This window comes from Hyperolius riggenbachi, chromosome 2 (genome assembly GCF_040937935.1).
Source record: "Hyperolius riggenbachi isolate aHypRig1 chromosome 2, aHypRig1.pri, whole genome shotgun sequence".
Taxonomy (NCBI): domain Eukaryota; kingdom Metazoa; phylum Chordata; class Amphibia; order Anura; family Hyperoliidae; genus Hyperolius; species Hyperolius riggenbachi.
This window is the reverse complement of record NC_090647.1, coordinates 163,140,878-163,163,222: the sequence shown is the minus strand read 5'-3', so window position 1 is coordinate 163,163,222 and position 22,345 is coordinate 163,140,878. Positions and strand designations below refer to the sequence as shown.

Here is a 22,345-nt window from a genome sequence, read left to right as displayed (position 1 = left end):
ACTGTTTTTTTTGCAAAATACCGAATATTTACCAAATATTTATCGACTATTTATCGAATGCGGTAATATATGCGGTAAATATTAATGAATTGCAAACAGGACTTAAAATTACTGATTATTTATCGAACATTCGGTAAAACAGTCGGTAACCCTTAGTGAATTGACACCATTGCGTTCCAATCGCACAGCCATCTGTGCTAATTGATGTGAACAATGTTAACATAGGCTGTCAGCTCTAATGTGTTTTTACATACAGGGAAATGTGCACTGCGTGTGAATAAAAATAAAAAAAAATCCTAAAATTAGGCTTTAACGACTTTATACCCCGCGGTACGAATTTCTCCGTCCCTTCCCCCCCCCCCCCCCTAAAAAACCAAGGGACGGAGAAATCCGTACCTCCCGCGCTAGCGCCGCTGTCCGCGCTCCCGCCGCTCGCGCACGCCGCCGCCCGCTCGCCCGAAGATCAATGAACGGGAAAATCGATTCCCGTTCATTGATCTAAGCCCCTGCAATGATCTGCTGCTTCTATGAGAAACAGCGCGATCATTGTGATTTTCCCAGCCTCGTAGTGCTTCCTGTAAGTGTCCTTCCGGACGCTTACAAGTCGCATGAACACAAACTCACTGTGGTTATCTTGTGGCCAAATAGTAAAACTACACCCTAAAGCCTTTTACATATACAAATACAGTAGTTTTACACAATAAATTAACTCATTACCTCCCACACTCCCCAATTTATTTATTTTTTGTAATTAAAAAAAAAAAAAAATACAATAAAAAAAAACCAAATAGTTACCTTAGGGACTGAACTCTTTAAATATTTATGTCAAGAGGGTATAACACTGTTACTTTATAAATACGGGCTTGTAATTAGGGATGGATGCAAAACTGAAAAAAATGCACCTTTATTTCCAAATAAAATATTGGCGCCAAACATTGTGATAGGGACATAATTTAAACGGTTTTATAACTGGGACAAATGGGCAAATACATTTCATGGGTTTTAATTACAGTAGCATGCACTATTTAAAAACTATAATGGCCGAAAACTGAAAAATAATAATTTTTTCCCACATTTTTTCCTATTTTCCCATTAAAACACATTTAGAATAATATAATTCTTGGCATAATGTCCCACCTAAAGAAAGCCTAATTGGTGGCGAAAAAAACAAGATATAGTTCATTTCATTGCGATAAGTAATAATAAAGTTATAGACGAATGAATGGAAGGAGCGCTGAAAGGTGAAAACTGCTCTGGTGTTCAAGGGGTAAAACCCCTCAGTGGTCAAGTGGTTAAATAGTACCTTTATTTACACAGACCTGTATGTAAAGCCTAAAAGAGAAACATCTAAGGAGCCGAAGAATATGCTTCAAAAATAGGAATCATCAATGAAAAACAGGACCAGCTGTGGTGTATAGATAAAATAGTAATAGCATATAAATATAACTGCACACGCTGCTTTTATTTTCTGCATACTATAGTAGAGAAAAAGCACCATGTATATTATTGCTGTTCTATCTGTTGTCATTAGGTATGGTCACACGATACTGCATGAGCCAGCCTCCAGCAGTGGCAGTTATGGTCACACGATAGTGCATGAGCCAGCCTCCAGCAGTGGCAGTTATGGTCACATGATGCTGCATGAGCCAGCCTCCAGCAGTGGCAGTTATGGTCACATGATGCTGCATGAGCCAGCCTCCAGCAGTGGCAGTTATGGTCACACTAGGCTGCATAAGCCAGCCTCCAGCAGTGGCAGTTATGGTCACACGAGGCTGCATGAGCCAGCCTCCAGCAGTGGCAGTTATGGTCACATGATGCTGCATGAGCCAGCCTCCAGCAGTGGCAGTTATGGTCACATGATGCTGCATGAGCCAGCCTCCAGCAGTGGCAGTTATGGTCACATGATGCTGCATGAGCCAGCCTCCAGCAGTGGCAGTTATGGTCACACGATAGTGCATGAGCCAGCCTCCAGCAGTGGCAGTTATGGTCACATGATGCTGCATGAGCCAGCCTCCAGCAGTGGCAGTTATGGTCACATGATGCTGCATGAGCCAGCCTCCAGCAGTGGCAGTTATGGTCACACTAGGCTGCATAAGCCAGCCTCCAGCAGTGGCAGTTATGGTCACACGAGGCTGCATGAGCCAGCCTCCAGCAGTGGCAGTTATGGTCACATGATGCTGCATGAGCCAGCCTCCAGCAGTGGCAGTTATGGTCACATGATGCTGCATGAGCCAGCCTCCAGCAGTGGCAGTTATGGTCACACTAGGCTGCATAAGCCAGCCTCCAGCAGTGGCAGTTATGGTCACACGATACTGCATGAGCCAGCCTCCAGCAGTGGCAGTTATGGTCACACTAGGCTGCATAAGCCAGCCTCCAGCAGTGACAGTTATGGTCACATGATGCTGCATGAGCCAGCCTCCAGCAGTGGCAGTTATGGTCACATGATGCTGCATGAGCCAGCCTCCAGCAGTGGCAGTTATGGTCACACTAGGCTGCATAAGCCAGCCTCCAGCAGTGACAGTTATGGTCACATGATGCTGCATGAGCCAGCCTCCAGCAGTGGCAGTTATGGTCACATGATGCTGCATAAGCCAGCCTCCAGCAGTGGCAGTTATGGTCACATGATGCTGCATGAGCCAGCCTCCAGCAGTGGCAGTTATGGTCACATGATGCTGCATGAGCCAGCCTCCAGCAGTGGCAGTTATGGTCACACGATACTGCATGAGCCAGCCTCCAGCAGTGGTTTGAGCCAAGGGAAATCCCCTCAACTGTCACTCCAGGTTTAGCAGCAGTTAGTGCAGCAGCATAACTGGTGTGCTCCCTGAACTCCTTTCTGAATTTGGACAATACCTACATTTATAACATGTTTTGTCAACTGGTCTTCTACGTTTGGCTCTGCCTGGTGCTCCCATTCATTGCCTGGCAGTTTGTCATCATTTGTGGCAGAATCTGGACTCTGGCTGGATACGGTAAGCATCAGCACTACACACACACAGGGCCGGAATATCCGTCAGGCACCTCAAGCAGACAATTAGGGCCCAATTCTGGGTCTAAGGGACCCCATCAGCACCTAATCCACTGGTATCTTTTGGTAGAATAGTAATACTTTTACCTGTCTGCTGCAGCGCAGCTGCCGCTGTGCTGGCACACTGGTATGTATCCGTTTCTGTAAATGTGCTGAGCGGCTCCTGGCCCGTTGCCATGGTGAAGAGATGCTCTCTCTGTTTGCAGAGAGTCAGCGTGATCACTGTGGCTGGCTGACGCTGCTGACTGCATTCTCCCCTAGCACTGATCGAGTCTGGCCCTCCCCTTCCTCCTGAACGTGGCTCAGCGTGACAGGCAGACATCAGGTGACCCTGGACAGTTTGCTAGGAAGAGTTTAGCTAAAGATGGAAAGTCTGATGGATCACACTCATCTCTCCCCTGGTGCTGGATGACCCCGGAGTCAGAAGTTCAGTCAGGGCAGCATTCACTTGTGGAATGGGAGTCAGATAACACAGGAGGCAGATAAGGATGGAGCACACTTATGGGGTCAGGCTGTCACTGGGATCTGTCTGGCAGTGCAGGGACTCAGAAAACTGTGAGAGGTAAGCTCTATCCTGCATTCTACTGATAATGATATGGTCACCAGGGGCGTAGCAAGAGGGGGGTGCAGAGGTTGCTACCGCATCGGGGCCCTTGGGCCAGAGGGGCCCCCGAGGGGCTCTCTCTCAACTGCAGTATTAGCTTTCTATTGGTTCTGTGCTCATAATAATCACTTCTTTACATGCATTGAATGATAATAATCATTAAAGGGGCACTATTGCAAATTCCCTTGTTTTTAGTCCCTTTAACATAAATATGTGCAAGTGGAGCGATGTTATTGCCACTTATTGTAGCTGATCAAAAGGATTTTTTACATTGCCACTAACCATTTATAGCTAGTGAGTCACGTCGGAAGATTTACCTTTCTGACGTGACTTAGCATAATCCATTCTGCAGTAGGAGGCATCTGTATTTGTAGATACTGCAGCCGTTACATCCCCCCCCCCCCTCTAGTCAGCCCAGCTAAGTTTGGTCCAACTTGTAACTGCACTATGTAGCCCCATAACCTCAGTATAGGTAGCCCTTAGGATAAGTAACACTAACGCGCGTGCGCACGCACGCACACGCGCACGCGCACACACACACAGTTCAGCATAGGTAGCCCTTAGGATAAGTAATATAGCGCTCAGAATAGGTAGTTGCCGGCCGTAGATAGACAGCTGTGTAAAAATATCTAAAGAATGAGAGGGAGATTTAAAATATAAAATCCAAGAACATTTGTATTCAGAAAACGAAGTGAAATCTATATTAAAATGTAACACTACTCATTTTACTTTTGTTACACTGCTGGGGCCTGCAGCATTTTCCCCAGCAACACCCTGCAGTGTAACTGCACAAACCATATGGTGTGAGCTAGCCACTGGTGTATAGTGAGCCTACTATAGCTAACAAAATGTGCAGAGCCAGATCAATCCAACATGCATACAGCCTGTTTCAGACTTTGTGGTCCTAACCAGTGCATGGTGTGGATTGATGTGGCTCTATGGGATAGGGCTTGGACTAGTACTAAGTAATACCCAGACAGCTCATGGCGGCCCAGAACAACGTGGAAGTTATACAGAGAGCTTTTTGGTCTCTTTTATTCCTTTATACCTTCGAAGTGGTTTTGGGTCACTCCGAGCTGTCGGCTTTTCCCCTGAAGCCCAAGCAGGTCCGTGCTGCTGCACAGGCGCATTGTGGCCGGGCTCATTCTTCTACTGGAGTGCAGGAGGACACAGCGCTGTAATGGCCCGGTGGAGGGAGATGGGGAAGCCTCTGGGGGATCGCTCTCCAGAAGTAAATATCTATTTTTTTTTATTTAGAAATCTCACAGGTTCACTTTAAGAAAATCTCTGACTTTACTAAACACTGTTTTGTGATCATTTTGTGTGTTTAAACAACCTTAAAGAGACACTGAAGCGAAAAAAAAAATGATATTATGATTTGTATGTGTAGCACTGCTAAGAAATAAAACATTAAGATCAGATACATCAGTGTAATTGTTTCCAGTACAGGAAGAGTTGAGAAACTCCAGTTGTTATCTCTATGCTAACAAGCCATTAAGCTCTCCGACTAAGTTAGTCATGGAGAGGGCTGTTATCTGACTTTTATTATCTCAACTGTTCCTGGACTATTTACTTTTCCTCTGCTAGAGGAGAGGTCATTACTTCACAGACTACTCTGAAAGACTCATTTTGAATGCTGAGTGTTGTGTAATCTGCACATATTATAGAATGATGCAATGTTAGAAAAAACACTATATACCTGAAAATAAAAGTATGAGAATATTTTCTTTGCTGCTAATCTTCTAGTAATTATTCATAGTACACAACCAATTCACTATATCATATTTTTTTTTTCGCTTCAGTGTCTCTTTAACCTCCCTGGCGGTAAGCCCGAGCTGAGCTCGGGCTATGCCGCGCAGGAGGATTTCTCAGGCCCTGCTGGGCCGATTTATTTACTTTTTGTTTTGCAACACGCAGCTAGCACTTTACTAGCTGCGTGTGCATTCTGATCGCCGCCGCTCCGCGCTCAATCGCCGCCGCTCCGCGCTCAATCGCCGCTGTTCGCCTTGCCGCGCCACCCCCCCCCCCAGACCCCGTGCGCTGAGGGGTGGATCGGGACTCCCTTAGACTTACGTCGGTGACATCATCCCGCCCCGTCGCCATGGCGACGGGGGAAGCCCTTCAGGAAATCCCGTTCTTTGAACGGGATTTCCTGATCAAAGATCGCCGGAGGCGATCGATGCAGGCGGGGGGATGCCGCTGTACAGCGGCTATCATGTAGCAAGCCCTAAGCTCACTACATGATATAAAAAAAATAAATATTTAAAAAATAGTGTTGCGCTGGCCCCTGGCGGTTCCTAATAGACCGCCAGGGAGGTTAATGAGTAATAAAAAAGTGTATATTTTCTTTTGCTTAATGTGATGTTATTTTTCTGCAGTGAGGCGTCTCTTCTCCAGACCGCCCCTCATCATCACGCCCAGCCCTGAGGCCATCCTGCTCTACTCACAGCTGATTGATGTGCAGAAAGCTCTGGTGAGTATTATTATTTTTCCCTATTGCAGCTAATTAACCCTTGTTGCTTTTCTTTCTACCACCTGTGACCTCAGGATGGAGGCTTTCTCCGTTGCTATGACTTCATGGAATAATGACTTCTTTTCACCAAACTCTGGACTGTAATCTGTAAAACAATGTTTAGATGGAATCCTACATGACGTGACAAGATGAGATAGACGTGTGTATGTACAGAGCACAGCACACAAATAAATATATTGTGATACTTTTCTTCTTTCTCTGTCTGAAAAAGGTATGCTAGGCACACACCATACAATTTTCAGATTTACCGGTTTCTGATCGAATTTCTGATCTATCTTCCTAAAGGTGCGTACACACATGCGACTATAGTCGTTTGTAACGATCGTTCCCCGATCTTTACCAAGGAAGATCGTTACAAAAAACGAACCACCGACTATTAAGGCCAACAACGAACGAGCCAAATCGCTACAAAAGAAAGTTCTGTCTCGGCGGATTTTAACCAACGACGATCATTTGCAAAAGTAGTACATCATTGGAAACGGTCGTTCGTACTAGGCTTGACATGCGCATTTCACTATTTCTCTGTGAAACTTCTCATTTTTATGCGCAGGCGCAATAGTTGCTTTATGTGATGTAACGTTCGTTCTAACGATCAGATCGTTACACACCTTTTAAAACTATCTTTACTTAGGTCGTTCTTTCATCAATTAAAAGTTCGTTCGTCGTTCTCAACGAACGATCGTTGTCACATGTGTGTACGTAGCAATAGAAGTGAATGGTAAATTAATTTAAAAATCAATCAGAAATCAGATCCGACCAGAAAATTGTATCGTGCGTGCCTAGCATTATTCTTACTATGCAACTGACCAGGCTTGCTCGGATACACCCAACCACGATTCAAGTGAAGTCGAATCTGGATATGCTCAAATCCGGATTCGGTCATGATCACGAATAGAAACAGATATCCGACTTGAGTGCTGTTTTGGGTCGAATAACTGCATGTAAACATGAATCCCGAGTCGTGATTCGTGATTAAAAACCCGCCGAATTTAACGGTTAATAGCAAAGCCCCCTTAAATGCCATAAACATCAAATGTTAAGAAGAACAGTGGAAACAAGAGGAAACATATATTTTTTTCAAAAAGACCTTATAGTTTTTGAGAAAATCGATTTTAAAATTTCAAAGGAAAAAAGTATACATTTAAATGCAGTAAATGACAGTTCTTAGTGAAACAATTCCCGCTGACTTTAGCAGTTAATAGCAAAGGCCCCTTACAGCCTAGCAACACCAAATTTGCAGGATATGTTAAAAAGATGCAAAAACACAAAAGAGAACAAGAACCAGTATATGCTGCTCAAAACTGCGCGTTTATTGAAAATGTATCATAAAACCATACACCCACTATTGTAGAAAAAGTGTCAGACATTACTGACACCTGAGAAATATTGCAATTGCAATATAATGTGCTGTAACTTCCCAAAACAGTGGGAGAACCACTAAAAGTAGTGGAAATCAATTTAGGTGGAATAGCTGACAAAAACCACTTCTCTGACTAATATTATTCTGTGTATAAACTATGTCTTGGTAAACACCTATAGTGAATCCCCATGAGGAAACCAGAAAAGATAGTAATCGGTAACATATGGTTATAACCACTCACAAAAGGGGAATAGGTGTGACCAATATGATCGATTGACCTGAGAACATAATTTATCACCACTATGAAGCTAAAAAGAAGCCACATCTTGGTGAGCACTGAGCACCTACACAAAAACCCTGTGAGGAAACCAGATTAATAGGGAAGTAAATATAATGGTTGTAACCAGTTACAGAGGGTAGTAGGTGTGACCAATATAGTATCACAATAGGATTGCCTCAAAATTGTATCTTGGTGACCGCCTATAATAACTCCCTGTGAGGAAACCTAAATATAGGTATAGAAAGGTATGATGGTTGTAACCACTCACAGAGGGTAATAGGCGTGACCAATATGATCAATAAAACGCAGAATTGGATATACACCATATGAAAACAAAGGTTGTACGCTTAAGGTCCGTACACGCGCCGGACTGCAGGCAACGACGGGTCTGTCGTCACCTCCCGCTGGGTGGGCGTTCCAGCGAAAGTCCGGCGTGTGTACAGTCTGTCTGCAGACTGATACGGCTGTTTCTGAGCGATCCGCCCGGCGGATCGCTCAGAAACAGCCGTATCAGTCCGCCGACAGACTGTACACACGCCGGACTGTCTGCTGAAAACCCGCCCAGCGGGAGGTGACGACAGACCCGTCGTTGCCTGCAGTCCGACGTGTGTACGGACCTTTAGACTGAATATTGTAGGCTACTGCAAGTCTTAAACACATCAGACTAAAGGTGCCCATACACTCGTCAGATTGGCAGCAGATAGATAAGAAATGCATCTGATGATCTATCTGATGTGTTTTTAGAACATTTTTTACCAGGATAGAAATCCAATAGATTTCAGTTTGAAATCTATTGAAATTCGATCTGATGGCATTTTTTTAGGGCCAATGCAAACTGATAAGCAATCTCATCAGATCGACCAAGATTTTCCACCCTGCCAGTTCGATGAAAATCCATCGCAATCAATCGAAATCGGCCGTCGATCGGTCGATTGGCCAACCGATTTGCAATCGATCGGCCAGAAAATCGGCTGAGTGTATGGGCCCCTTTATGGTGTGTACACACTTGAAAGATAAATTAAAGATATCAGACCAATTTTATCCCCTTCCATGTAGTATATGAGCATACTCTGCACAGTCTATTCTATTGAGCTGAACTCTCCATCAGCTAAAAATCTTTGCAAGATGCTGCACACAAAGATGCTGTACACATTCAAAAGATAAGTATCTGTAAAAGATCTGTTCCTGCAAAATGCATTGACAGCTGGCAGCGGCAGCACAGTGACCCAGAGGCATGTCATTGTGCACACGACATGCCTCTGGGTCCTATTAGGATTATAATATGCCACCTCGGGTTGTCTTTAAGGGAACACTGCTAATTGGGTAGAATATTGATTATTTTCTATCTTCATTCATAATGTAATATGTCATTCTCTTTCCAGCACCGTGAGAGAGCCATGCGGGCCATGAAGACTGCCCAGGCCATCCAGAAGTCGTGGGATGAGAAGACAGGCCGGCGAGTGCACCCAATGTTCCGGCTGAGTGAACCTGCTGTTCCAGGTATGAGGCTTGTAAAGGGAGTTGATTTCAGAACAAGAGTAGCCAAATGCTGTAATTAATTTGATTCCAGCATTCAGTTATCTTCCAGCTAAAATGTCACACAAGGACTTATAGACATTGGAGTTGGCATTTCAGCTATTGTTTACCTGAAACCCCAGACACTAAAGATGATGGGAGGTGAGACTAGGGCTTTGTTGTTGGTTAGACGTAGGCTATAATGTTCTACTTATTACCTGTACTACACATACAATACATCATCTCATAAGTTTATTTTTGCTTTAGATTTGCTTTATGTAAAACTTAAGGTGGCCATACATCAGGCGACTTGGTGGCCAATCGACCATCCAATTTGATTATTATAATAGAATTGGGTTAAAATTGGAGCCGCCAAGTGCATGCCCAATCGACTATGTGACCAATTTTGGCCTGAAATTGGTTGCATTAGTCGGTCAGACATGCTGTAAGATGTATGGCTTGCTAGATCGGGTGTGCGGCGATAACAGCAAGCGATATCGGGACGTGATGAACACAACAAAACTCCCAACGCTTCCCTCTCTAATGTGCAATGAGTCCCCCGACACCCAGTGCTCCATACATTATCTGTCCATGGCTGCCGCTTGTCCTCTGCTGGCTCCGGGTCCTCCATCCATACACGCGCCCCTCGTGGTTGCCAGGGTAACGGGATGACGTCACACACACGGCCACATGTACATCGGCAACCACGTGGGGCACATATATGCATGAAGGACTGCGCCCGGATGCCAGCAGAAGACAAGCGGCGGCCACGGGCAGGTAATGTATAGTTCACTGGGTGGCACATTACACATTAGGGTAACAGCGTTGGGCCAGCGAGGAGGCGGATGGGGTGTTACAAAGCCGATTCTGGATCGATTTCAGAAGATTCGAGAAAGATTGGTCTCTTGCTCGAATCTGCCCATCATTGCTAGATGTATGGCTACCTTAACTTTTATGATGACACCAAGGCTTCTATGCAATTAACTTTTTCTCCTTAGTTTTATCCTAGGTGATATTTTCACACCTTGTCAATAAAATGCCCTTTAAACCATCAGCAAACAAGAAAATACTCAAAATAATTTTTAAGGTGTTTTTTCACCCACTTTATGGCACCTTTTCAAATGCAAAGTGCTGAAAAGTGGTTTTAAAAAGAAGTTGAAAAATGATCTTCATGCAGAAAGGACGCTGGAGAAATTTGGTCGCCCAGAAGACCCAATAGTAGAATATCGGTAAATGTACCGATATTTTACTATAGCTAAACATAACCCTATTCTCACACTGAACCCTCCCCTCTTTCGATGCCTAACCTTAACCAACCCCTCCATGCCTTACTTTAATCACCCACCCCTGTGACTAACTGTACCCACTCACCCCCATGCCTAACATTAACCACCCCCAACAGCTAACCTTAACCACCACCCCCCCCCCCCCCCCCAAGGCTAACTTTAACCACCACCAATCGCTTAATAAAAAGAAAAAAAGTTTTTTGGGCGCCACCACAGGCACCCATTACAATACTGGAATCCCAATAAACAGTGCGCATTGCAGGTGGCCCCCGTGCCCAATATTTATCGGGCACCAAGGGTGCCCAATTTCTCCTCAATGCGGTAATTCAATGAGCGCCTGTGGCCGACACTAGCAGGGCTCCCAAATTTTCCATCACCAGAGAAAAAGTGAAATGCATAGGGGCCCATATGTCACTGATGGAGTTCTTTGTCAGTGAGGTAGAGCCCGGTCACATCTTCTAAGTTTGCAATCAATGGGAGGAAACATTTTCCTTAGCAAAATTAGAACCATTTTAATGTAATCTCATTTGATCTTGAGGCCATTATTTTGTGTGAACAGTATGACTGATCAACATGTTTTCTCACCTCTTGACAGAGACTTCGAGACGATTTGGCGGCCCTTTCTCCCGAGCTGGTCTGATGGACGGATGGTGGTAGACTGACCCATTTGGCTCCCCAGGAGAGGTAACCTGTGTCATCCCCACACACATACACAGTCAAAAATAGGTAGAATGTAGTGACCAGCAGGTAGTGAAAGATAGAGTGTAGTTGCCAGGAGGAAGTGACAGTTAGATTCTAGTGGTCTGCAGATAGAAATAGGTTGATTTTAGTAGCAGGCAGATAGAGATGGTTAAACTCTATTTGCTAGCAGGTAATGATTGTTAGATTCTTGTAGCAGGCAGGTATATTCTAAGGGCCCATTTCCACTTGTGAATAGGAGCCAATGCGTCTACGCATCACCTCCACTCCTATTCGTGTCACTTCCGCTTCTCTCACTGCGGAAGTGTATTGGAGGAGTCGGCGGGCGGACGCTGCTGTGCGAGAATCTTCAGCATGCTGCAGATACTTGGATCGCTCCACACAACCAGCACGCTATGGAAACTGTCCCATTGCTGTGCATTGGTTACAGCACAGCCACAGTGCGATGCGTCTATGTAGCCGCATCGCACCGCATGTAATGGAAACGGGCCCTAACAGTAGGCAGCAGGAGGAGGTGGTGAGCGGTGCCAGCAGTAAGAGGTGATGAGCAGGAGGAGGTGACAAGGAGCAATGATGGCAGGTAAGGGGTGATAATCAGCAATGGCAGCAGAAAGAGGTGAACAGCAGTGATGAGGGAAGAAAAAGGTGACAAGGAGTAAAGACAGCAGGGGGTGAAAGCGGCGGGTGGTCAGTGGGTGGATGTGCAGGACTCCCTGAGTGAAGAGCCTATTCCACCACTGGGGCTACAGCATCGGCAATACAGCATGTCCTCGGTAACCATCAGAGTAATTTGTGGCCAGTGCGAGGGCCAGAAACATCCTGAGAGCTCTTGCAGCTTTATTTCCATCAGGGCCACTTCAACCACAAAATATTCACTTACTTATCGGATATGACACAAAGTGGATCTCCTTGTTGAGGTGATGACCGGTGCATGAAGACGTAGGGGCGCTTCCTGGATTAGGGCAGATGGCGGAACATCCGCTCATATCGAGTGCACCTGGGTTTCCCTCCATGGATTTCCATATTACCGGACTTGACTTTCTTTCACTGCATGGTCACGGGAGGCTTTTTAGCCCCGTGGCAGACACATTGTGGGGCTCAGACCCCTCTTGTATAGATCAGAGCTATACGCTCTGGTCAGAAACATTGTGGGGCTCAGACCCCTCTTGTATAGATCAGAGCTATACGCTCTGGTCAGACACATTGTGGGGCTCAGACCCCTCTTGTATAGATCAGAGCTATACGCTCTGGTCAGATACATTGTGGGGCTCAGACCCCTCTTGTATAGATCAGAGCTATACGCTCTGGTCAGACAAATAGTTGATCTCCTTGTTGAGGTGATGACCGGTGCATGAAGATGTAGGGGAACTTCCTAGATTAGGGCAGATGGCGGAACATCCCCTCATATCGAGTGCACCTGGGTTTCCCTCCATGGATTTCCATATTACCGGCCTTGACACTCTTTTACTGCATGGTCACGAGAGGCTTTTTAGCCCCGTGGTAGACACATTGTGGGGCTCAGACCCCTCTTGTATAGATCAGACCTAGATGCTCTGATCATACACATAATTGTAGTCAGTCTCCCACCAGTATAGGTAGACTTATTTTCCACCAGTATTAGAAGCCTTATAGCCCCCCCCCCCCCCCCCAGTATAGTTGGCCAAAAAAAACCCTATCAGAGTACCCTCCTATATGTAAGAGTCCACTCCTACGTACAGGTAACCAGAGTCTCCCCTAAGTAAAAGTAGCAAGAGTTATCTCTTGCTACGTATACAAGGGGGACTCTGACTGCCTAGAGTCTCCCTTGTATAGGTAGCCAGTTTCCTAGCCCCCATATAGGTAGCCAGAGGCCCCCCTAAGTATAGGTAGCCGCATTCCCTCCAGTATAGGTAGCATTATGCTCCTCCTAACCTTGGCATAATAGCCAAACTCCCACCAGTAATGGTAGCATTCCGCCACTATAGGAAGACTTACGGTCTCCCAGAGTCCCCCCTTTCATAAGTAGCCAGATCCATCCAGCATAGGTAACCAGATTCCCTCCTTGTATAGGAAGGCTGATCCCCCTACTAGTATATGTAGCCAGGGACACCCCTTCCCATATAGGTAGCTACAGTGCCCCCCCATCTGCGGCTGTCTCTGGTGATAGAAGATTCACAGGAGGTTCTCCTAGCAAGATAAGAAGAGCAGAGAGAAGATGCCCAGCGGAGACAGCGTGGGAGGCGGAGCATGATCTGGGGAGATACCTGGGATCCAGGGTAAATGCCGACTGCCACATAGGAGTCCAGAAGGAATTTTTTCCCCTCCGAGGCACAAATCAGACCTTACTTGCCTCTGGGGGTTTTTTCGCCTTCTTCTGGATCCTGGGGTGAGATGACCCCACAACAATTGTAACTACAATCTGTACCTGTATTCAGGCAATATAAAATAAAATTAGAACTAATTAACTTAACTTTTTGTGTCTTCATTAACTAACTTTTTGTGTAAATGTCCTCTTAGGGTGCTTATAGGGTTACAGTGTGTGCCGTGTATGTCTCCTCTGGGGATACCTGCCAGTGGGGTTACAGTGTGTAAAAAGCCTCTAAACATTTGCAACTTAGGTAACCAGAAATGACCAACAGAAGTCATTTTGGATGCCTTTTCCAAGTGTGCACAGGTGTGGCCATCAAATATCCATTATCTGTTCACACCATGGGCTTGATTCACAAAGCGGTGCTAACCCAGTTAGAGACTTTAGGCATGATAACCATTGCACCACGCTGGTGAAAAGCCAGTTTAGGCGTGATAAGTTTAGGCGTGATAAGTTTAGGCGTGATAAGTTTAGGCATGATAAGTTTAGGCATGCTAAGTTTAGATAAGTTTAGATTGCGCGCAAAGTCCTGCACGCAAAAGAGCGCCATTAAACTCTATGCGAAATTCACCAGACTTTGCTAGCGCAAAACTTTTAATCAGCTGTGCACTGCAGTGCTAACCCAGTTGGTGCTTAAACTTATCACGCCTAAACTTATCACGCCTAAACTTATCACACCTAAACTTATCACACCTAAACTTATCATGCCTAAACTGAGTTTAGGCGTGATAAAGGGCTTTTCACCAGCGTGCTAACTGTTAGCACCGCTTTGTGAATCAGGCCCCATGTGTCTGTGCTTGGTGAACCTCTCCACTGACTTCTAGCAGGGCTGCCCCCTTTAGACTGCATCTAGGGACGGTTTTAGGCGAGGTTTCCACTTGTGCGTTTTGTGTCAGATTTTTCTCTCAGAAAATTCGCATTGATTTGGCAACTAATGCTAGTGAATGGGGCTGTTTCCATACAATGCAAATCTTCGTACGCGTGAAAAAATCTGAGGTCCTGAATCATTTTTTCAGACATTGCGTACGATTTGCGTACAATGCTTTGTATAGGCAATGCATAGCAATGCAAATTTTCACATTATTTGTGTGAAAATTCGTATTAGATTCATGGTTACAAGAAGTTATCAGCAGTCATGACTGAAGCTGTTACTATGCAGATTGTTATATTTAACTAATGCGAATTTTTGCGTTCCAAAAATCACATAAAAACGCATAAACTTTACATGTGTATTTTCACCAAGCAGAAAAATCTTATATGATTTTTTTGCAGGTGAGAATTTCACACTGCAGTGGAAACGTAGCCTCAGGGACCCCGGGGCAAACATAAGTGTGGGGCAGCCCTACCTTCCCAATGCGGATAGCTCCCCCCATGATAGCCCCCCCCCCCCTTCCCCACAGATAAATACTACCCCACTGCTCCTCAGGACATTAGCTGCAATAATCACTTGTAAACACGCGGGAGAAGAGGCAGACAGCATGACTGAAGACTACATAGACCGTGCAGCCGCCGGATACCGAGACAACTGAGTCAGTGATTAATGCAGCTAATGTGCAGGGGCCCAGGGGAGCAGACCACTTGGCACGATCCGCCGGCACAGGGGCCCTGGGGCAATTGTCCTCTTTGCCTGTATGGCAGTGCCTGCCCTGACTGCACTGGATAGAGGGTGTGGATGTGTTGTTTGTATAGAGTGGATTGTTGGGAAAACCCAGCAGAGAGCATTCTTTGGTGGATGACAGGTACTGTGGGTCTGGTAGTCACTACAAAAGTGGAACGCAAGCAGAAATGTTTCATGTTGGCTATAGAGCTAGTGGTGTAGGTTAGACCCAGTGTCACAATATGGTTGCTGTCTTGGTCCAATTTCCCCAGTAACAGCCATCAATAAAAGGACATGAAGAGAACTTTGTAAATTGTGTGGCTCTCCTGTGGTTCCTCTACAGCCAATACTTGTAGCGATAGATCCTGAACCAGCATGCAGCAGATCAAATGTTTCGCACTGAAGTCTGACTGGATTAGTCACATGCTTGTTACAGGTGTGTGATTCAGACACTACTGATGCCAGAAAGATCAGCAGGACTGTCAGGCAGCTGGTATTGTTAAAAAGGAATTAAATATGGCAGCCTCCTGTTCAGGGGTACTTTACACATTATCACTGGACTAACACTTATAATTAAAAAAGCTATTGCAAGCAACCTGGGAGGCTAAACATGGCCACAAAGATTTCAAATTCCTTTACTAAAAAGCAAATAATGACCCCTCCACCAGCAGCACTGAGCTCACCCTCACATCAGTCAGTAGTGCTGGTGGGGATGGTTTCACTCAAATTAGGCCAAAATTACAGGTATCTGTGGGAATCAAGTGTAGACTGCATTGAAGACATTGGGGGGATTCTGGTTTGTGATTTGGTCCCTGGTGAGCTTGTGCAGCAGCCACATGCAACAATATACCCTCTTTCAGACAAATGGCTAAATGGTCGCTTATAGGGCTGTTCGGCCTCCTGTCTGCTGGCCATCAAGTGCCTTTTGGCTGCAATTTAAAGTGAGTCTGAAGCGAGTTTAAAAAACAAAACAGGTATTCACCTAAGGAGAGGGAAAGCTCTGGGTCCTATCGGGCCTTCCCTTTCCTCCTACGGTTCCAGCGCTGGATCCCCAGTTAGCAGGACTCTTTATACCCTTGAAACACTAAAAGTTTTATTGTGTACACATCTACCTAACGCAGAAGGCCATGCGATCCGAACGCAGCGCATCTGATCACACGCCATCTGCGCCGCTGATCCCATCCATTGACAGTGATGGGATCAGCTCTGCGCTTCCAGGCAAAATGCATGCAGCAGCACGCAAGAGCTTCCCAGCGCATCGTATGTGAACGGTAGAAGGGCAGTCTATGCCCTTCTGCCGTTCCGGCGGTACGCATGGTGTCAGCGTTACGCAGCAGCGCTTAAAAGCGCCCTAGATGTGAACGAGGCCTAAGGCCTCATTCACACTTTGTGCGCTTCTGTCCGCATTTTTTCAGCACATAATGTTAACAGATACATGTTGCTGAAAAAAAGCGCACAGAAGCAGACAGAAGCCCATTGGTGTGAATGACTGTGCAGTATTATACTCATTTCAACAAGCTTAAGTCACCAATACCTCCCCCTAGCAGCACGCTATACAGGTGAGATCATTCTACGGACGGCTGGCCCTCTCAGATAACTCTACCGTCTAGCCTTCTAAGATCTAGTCTCCTTCCAAGTTAACAGAAAACAAGTTTCATCTATAAATGTGCCCAAAGAAAGGCACTAGACATCTGAAAGCTTGCATAGTAAGGTTTTTATATGTGGCTGTTTTTTTTTTTGTTGTCTTTTTTTAAATGCTACAAATTTTCTTTGCTGGTGGAAGAGAACACAGTAGCAATTGTAATTTTTGTCACACTGCTGCCACCATGTGGCAGTAAATAGAATGCGCAACAGAGTAACTAATGAATCTAATAAAGGTGGCAAAACACAATACAATTTATATATTTCTTTTCAATTGAAAGCAGAACTGAAGATTCGTGAAAAACAGTTTTACTTACCTGGGGCTTACCCGAACCCCCTGCAGCCGTTCTGTCCCGCGCCGGTCCTCAAAGATCCTTCTTTCTCCTTTTTCTTTTCCTTCTTTCTCCCACTGCGGTGCAGTTTCGTTAATCACGACTTAACGTAAAACGACGGCAACTGTGCCTGCGCAGTCCGGGCCAAGCGTATCCTTCTTTGCGTTACCGTCCTGCAGTGGACAGTAATGCGAATAAGGATACACGTGGCCCCCAATCACAGCCAGGACAAGTATTGCCTTTTCTTAACCAACTTACGACTGCCTAACGCCAATCGGCAGGCTACAAGGTGGCTCCCCCAGCACCACGTAAGGCCGATTGGCGTCAAGTTCTGGGGGAGGAGATTGCAGGGGATTGCACGCACCGATACGAGAGCATCCCCACTGAGTGACAGAGTGGAGCCTGCCAAGCCGTGATCGCGGTTTGCAGGCTGTTAACTGTACAAAAAAAAATGTGAAAAATGGTATGTTTACATTTGTACAGTGCTGCGATCTAGCGCAGCACTGTACAGGGGACACTTGGCTGTCCCACCGAGCGGGTTACTGTAAATCCCTCTCATAGGCTGATGCCTATGAGAGGATGCGGAGTCGTCCGATCTCCGCTTAGGGCCAATTTGGGGGAGGGGTCACTAGGGGTCACTAGGGGGTGAAAGCCTGTGGTCCTTAAGTGGTTAAGCGGCTGCTGCTATGCCACTCAGAAACTCTTTGCATCACGTTGCTGCTGCCTCCGCACCGCGGATGTCATTAGCATTCATTACGGACTAAGGATAAAAGAGCCCAGATCGGTAAGACTTCCACATTCTGACTATACGACGCACCCATTCCCCCCCCCCCCACACACACACACACACACTTTTGGGGGAGAAAAAGTGTGTCTTATAGTCCTAAAAACATGGTAACTACATACCCCAATGCTACCATAACAGATGTTGGTGTTGAGCATGGAGAGTAGCTGGACACTTGTGTAATCTGTACTGTGTGCAGAGTGTGACATAGGTACACTGCTCCCCCGAGGCCAAGTGACTTTGTGTACAGATCAGACCTAGGGAACTGCATTCTTACTTACATACAGCCCACACAACACCTGAAAGATTGTGTAGCAACACCTACTAGCCTGGGCTACAACATTTGTTTTGATGACATTAGGTCATTGGCCAAATAGAACAATGCAGATTAGGAAAGTTGGACCCCTTTGGTTCCAGGAGCATAATTACAGAATATTATAGCCAGAGGGTTATTTCACATTTATCCATTACTCTTTTCAACAGTAAAAACTACAACTTCAGCCACTAGATGGTGGTAACGCTACTGTAATAAAAACTGCACTGAATATTATCCACAGTTTCCCTACACACTGTAATTACTGCGTGACATTTTGGACGGTAACTGTTTATACAGCATAGTGAAACGCAATCTACACGCGGTCTATGACGTCTATGGGTTAAGTCTTGTCTTACATTTCTCATTCTTAAAAAGCGCCGTTGTCTTTAGTTCCTTCTTTTATGAAGAAGATTGAAATATACATTATTGCAGACAGTTTTGCAGAGAGCACATGCTGCTTTTGCTAATGGCATAGCATAACCACAGCAAAACACCAAAATGCAAAGTAAAATACTGTATATACAGTACACAGGTAGGTTTAGCAGGCAAAATAATTTACTTTTTATTCAGTCTAGTCTAGTGTTTTCAAACCTCTGCTGTCACCCACTATTGCAATATTACTTCCTGTGTCTTTTTACAAAAGAATTACCGGTCATTTTCCACTGTGAAAGGTAGTTTATGCGGAAGCGGCAAAGCTGAATTACATTACCCATTAAAGCGGAATATAACCCTGCATTTCAACTTTGCTCTAAAACATTATTTACAGTATATTATATGCAACCAGCATTTTTTTTAACTAGACCAGCATTGGAAGGGTTACACAGGGCTATAAAGTTCCTGGAGATTTCTGCAGATGCATCCGAAGCTGAAATAGATACATTTTGTTTACATAAATGTATCTAAGTGTTGAATGTGACTCATCTCTCTGACTGAGAAGGAGCTTGGAGGACAGCCAAAGAGTGTGTAACATTTATCAATAGATACATATAACTAAATAGAATGTAACAATCTGAACTTCTGCATATCTCTCCACGGAACTTGAAACCTCTGTGTTTAACCCTTCCAATGCTGGTCTAGTAAAAAAAAATGCTTTTTGCATATAATATGCTGTAAATAATGTTTTAGAGCAAAGTTGAAATGCAGGGTTATATTCTGCTTTAAGATGACTTGTCACAGATGTATAAAAACAAAGTGCTGCTTTACAGTGAAACTGTAATGAATAAACCATACATATGGATTGACTGTGATATCCTAAAGCAGGCTGGATGATGGATTCAGGATGCAGATAACATACTGGCGGACAGTGGCTGTGCTGCGCAGAGGAGGAAACAAGGAAATGTAAATATATCAGTGCTCCTGTAGCACACTCTGCCTTTTGTAGAACAAGCAGCAGCGGGGAAGGGGAACAACTGTACACTCTGCAAGCTGATCCAGATATAAACCGAGATTCGGTATAAGACGGCATCTCGGCACCCACAATCTTGGTTTATATTCAAGCATATAGAGTGTATGTAATATTTGTTAAAAGAAGTCGAAATGCACTTTAGCTGTATGTACCAGTTTTGCTCCCTTTATCCTCTTTAGCCATCTTCTCAGATTGGGATGTTTTCATATGATAATATATAGCATTGGACTTTTCCATCTCCCAACCCAAGGAGATGCTTAGCCCTAGCAGTAAACATCTCCTTTCTTGCACTGGCTTTAGGATTTCATGACCCATAAGGATTGCACTTGACCCACTTAGTGTCAAAGACAGATATTGCTACAACATTCTGCATTTCGCTGACCATAAATAGTCACCTGAGAAAAATTATACGAAAGGATGTCAAGAAGGGGGAGGCTGGAGAAAGATTAAAGTCCACAACAGGGAAACACCTGAGCTGCCTGGCACCTGTTACTGTGCTGAACAAGTGATGTGATACCATAATCCAAAAATTCAGGGAAAAGTATCTGTATAGAGCGATGGGAACATCACTGCTAGTAATGATGAACTGACTGATGCTGGCCATACTGGTAACCACAGACATTGTCATTGTACTTGATGGTATCCCATTCACACTTCGCCATTTAAAGGACCACTATCGCAAAAACTATTTAAAATTTAAAATACGTGTAAACATATACGATTTAGAAGTATGTTTCTTCCAGAGTAAAATGATCCATAAATTACTTTCTACTATGTTGCTGTCACTTAGAGTAAGTAGTAGAAATCTGACATTTCCGACAGGTTGTGGACTAGTCTATCTATAATTGGGGGATTCTCAGCAAGGGTTTTATTCTTTATAAAGACATTCCCTGAAAAGGATTTATACAATTATGCAGGACAGCCTCCATGCTCGCTGCACACTTATTTGACAGTTGGACAGAGCAACTGCCATTCACTAAGTGCTTCTGAAAATAAACAAAACCATCAGAATCCCCCATGAGGGGATGGGCTAGTCCAAAACCTGTCGGCTCTGTTAGATTTCTACTACCTACTGTAAGTGACAGCAACATAGGAGAAAAGTAATTTATGGCCATTTTACTTTAGAAGAAATGTACTTCTTATTTGTAAGTGTTTACATGTATGTTATATTTTACAATGTTTGCAATACTGGTCCTTTAACAGCCACAAAAGCACTGGGCGAAAAACAGTTAGCAGAAGATATCCAATCTTTTAGGGCCCGTTTCCACTAGTGCCGCGCACGGCTGCGAGACAAGCCCTGGGCACTTCCTGGTCTGCGGGAACACTGACGAATCCCATAAGCCTTGCCATGCATGGCTATGGGATTCGCAGCCTCCCGCACAGAAACAGATGGCAATGTCGGCCGAATCGCTAAGGTAAGTGATTTGGCCGGCGGCGCCATTGTGTCCTATGGCAGAGTTTCCCCACTCGATTTGCCTGTGGGGCAACTCTACGGATTCGGCCCGGTTTCCGCGCTGGTGGAAACGGACCCTCACAATGTTCTAAAAATTTAAGACAACTGAAAAAAAAAATTAAGACAGTTTAAAACAGTCCTTAGTTTCTTACATAAATACATATATTTAAAAGATATTTTACCTGCACAGGCCGCCCATCATCTTGTCCAATCATGTTTCTCCACTCAAGCAGAGAACGCTGAATACTTTCGAGTCCAGTTTCCCACACTCTAACAGTGCCTCCCATATCCACTGTGACCACTCCGCTACTCCCAAGTGCAGCCAACAGAATGTCTGTGTCTGAGATTTTAGACAGCCAAGACGTATAAGGAGACACTGATGCAGCTCTGAAACACACAGGGCATTTATGGTTATTTGCCATGCCAAACACATAAGTAAAACAAATCTCTGAAAATCATCATTGTACCACAAGAATAAAAAAAAAAAAAAAGCTGGATTTTATCTGTATGATCCAGCCTGAAAACTTACAATACAGACTACATAAAATCAGTTTCATCCTCAGAATCAATTAGACTCAATCTTACATACTTTAAGTCAGTTTCAGGAAAAACTTCATATTGGACTTTCTTACCACACTCATTTCTCTGTCTCCCCAGATCAGTTTGAGGATTTGTTAAAGCAAATGTAAAATGAAATTAAAATAAAAAGTCAGATAGTTACCTATGGAGAGGGAAGGCTCTGGATCTAATAGAGCTTACCTGTTCCTTTCACGGTCCCCTCATTCCAGCACTGTCACCCCTGTTCAAATCTGCTCCCACGGGAGGCTTTGGTAGCCAGTGCTCCTGAGGACTGGCGGCTCTGTACTGCACATGCGAGACTGCATGCCAGAGCACGCTCACACATAGGCAATCCGAAAAATCTGGAACTCTTGCCTTAAACGTGCACCTTGGTACTTTGTTCACAAGTTGTGTCTGCATGTGGCATTGTTTGTGCGTATGTAAATGCAGATTTTGATTTACCTGGCCCCACCCCCCTATCTTTTATTTAACGTTGTTACCATTTATCGTCTATAAAAGGACTGTTATGACACTATATCCTGGCCTGAATTTTGACCTCTTCTTCTTTTTTTCCGTATTTTTATACATCTTACACATGCATTTTAATGTT

General features: G+C 44.7%; 1 protein-coding gene across 1 annotated transcript in view; it reads right to left on the bottom strand.

Moving 5' to 3' along the window:
• The window catches only part of VWA8 (von Willebrand factor A domain containing 8), a 476,746-nt gene that overhangs the window by 118,603 nt on the left and 335,798 nt on the right, over nt 1-22,345 (bottom strand). The window contains exon 38 of the mRNA XM_068267802.1: nt 21,360-21,564. Coding sequence (XP_068123903.1) covers nt 21,360-21,564 — 205 coding nt within the window. The remainder of the gene's footprint in view (nt 1-21,359; nt 21,565-22,345) is intronic.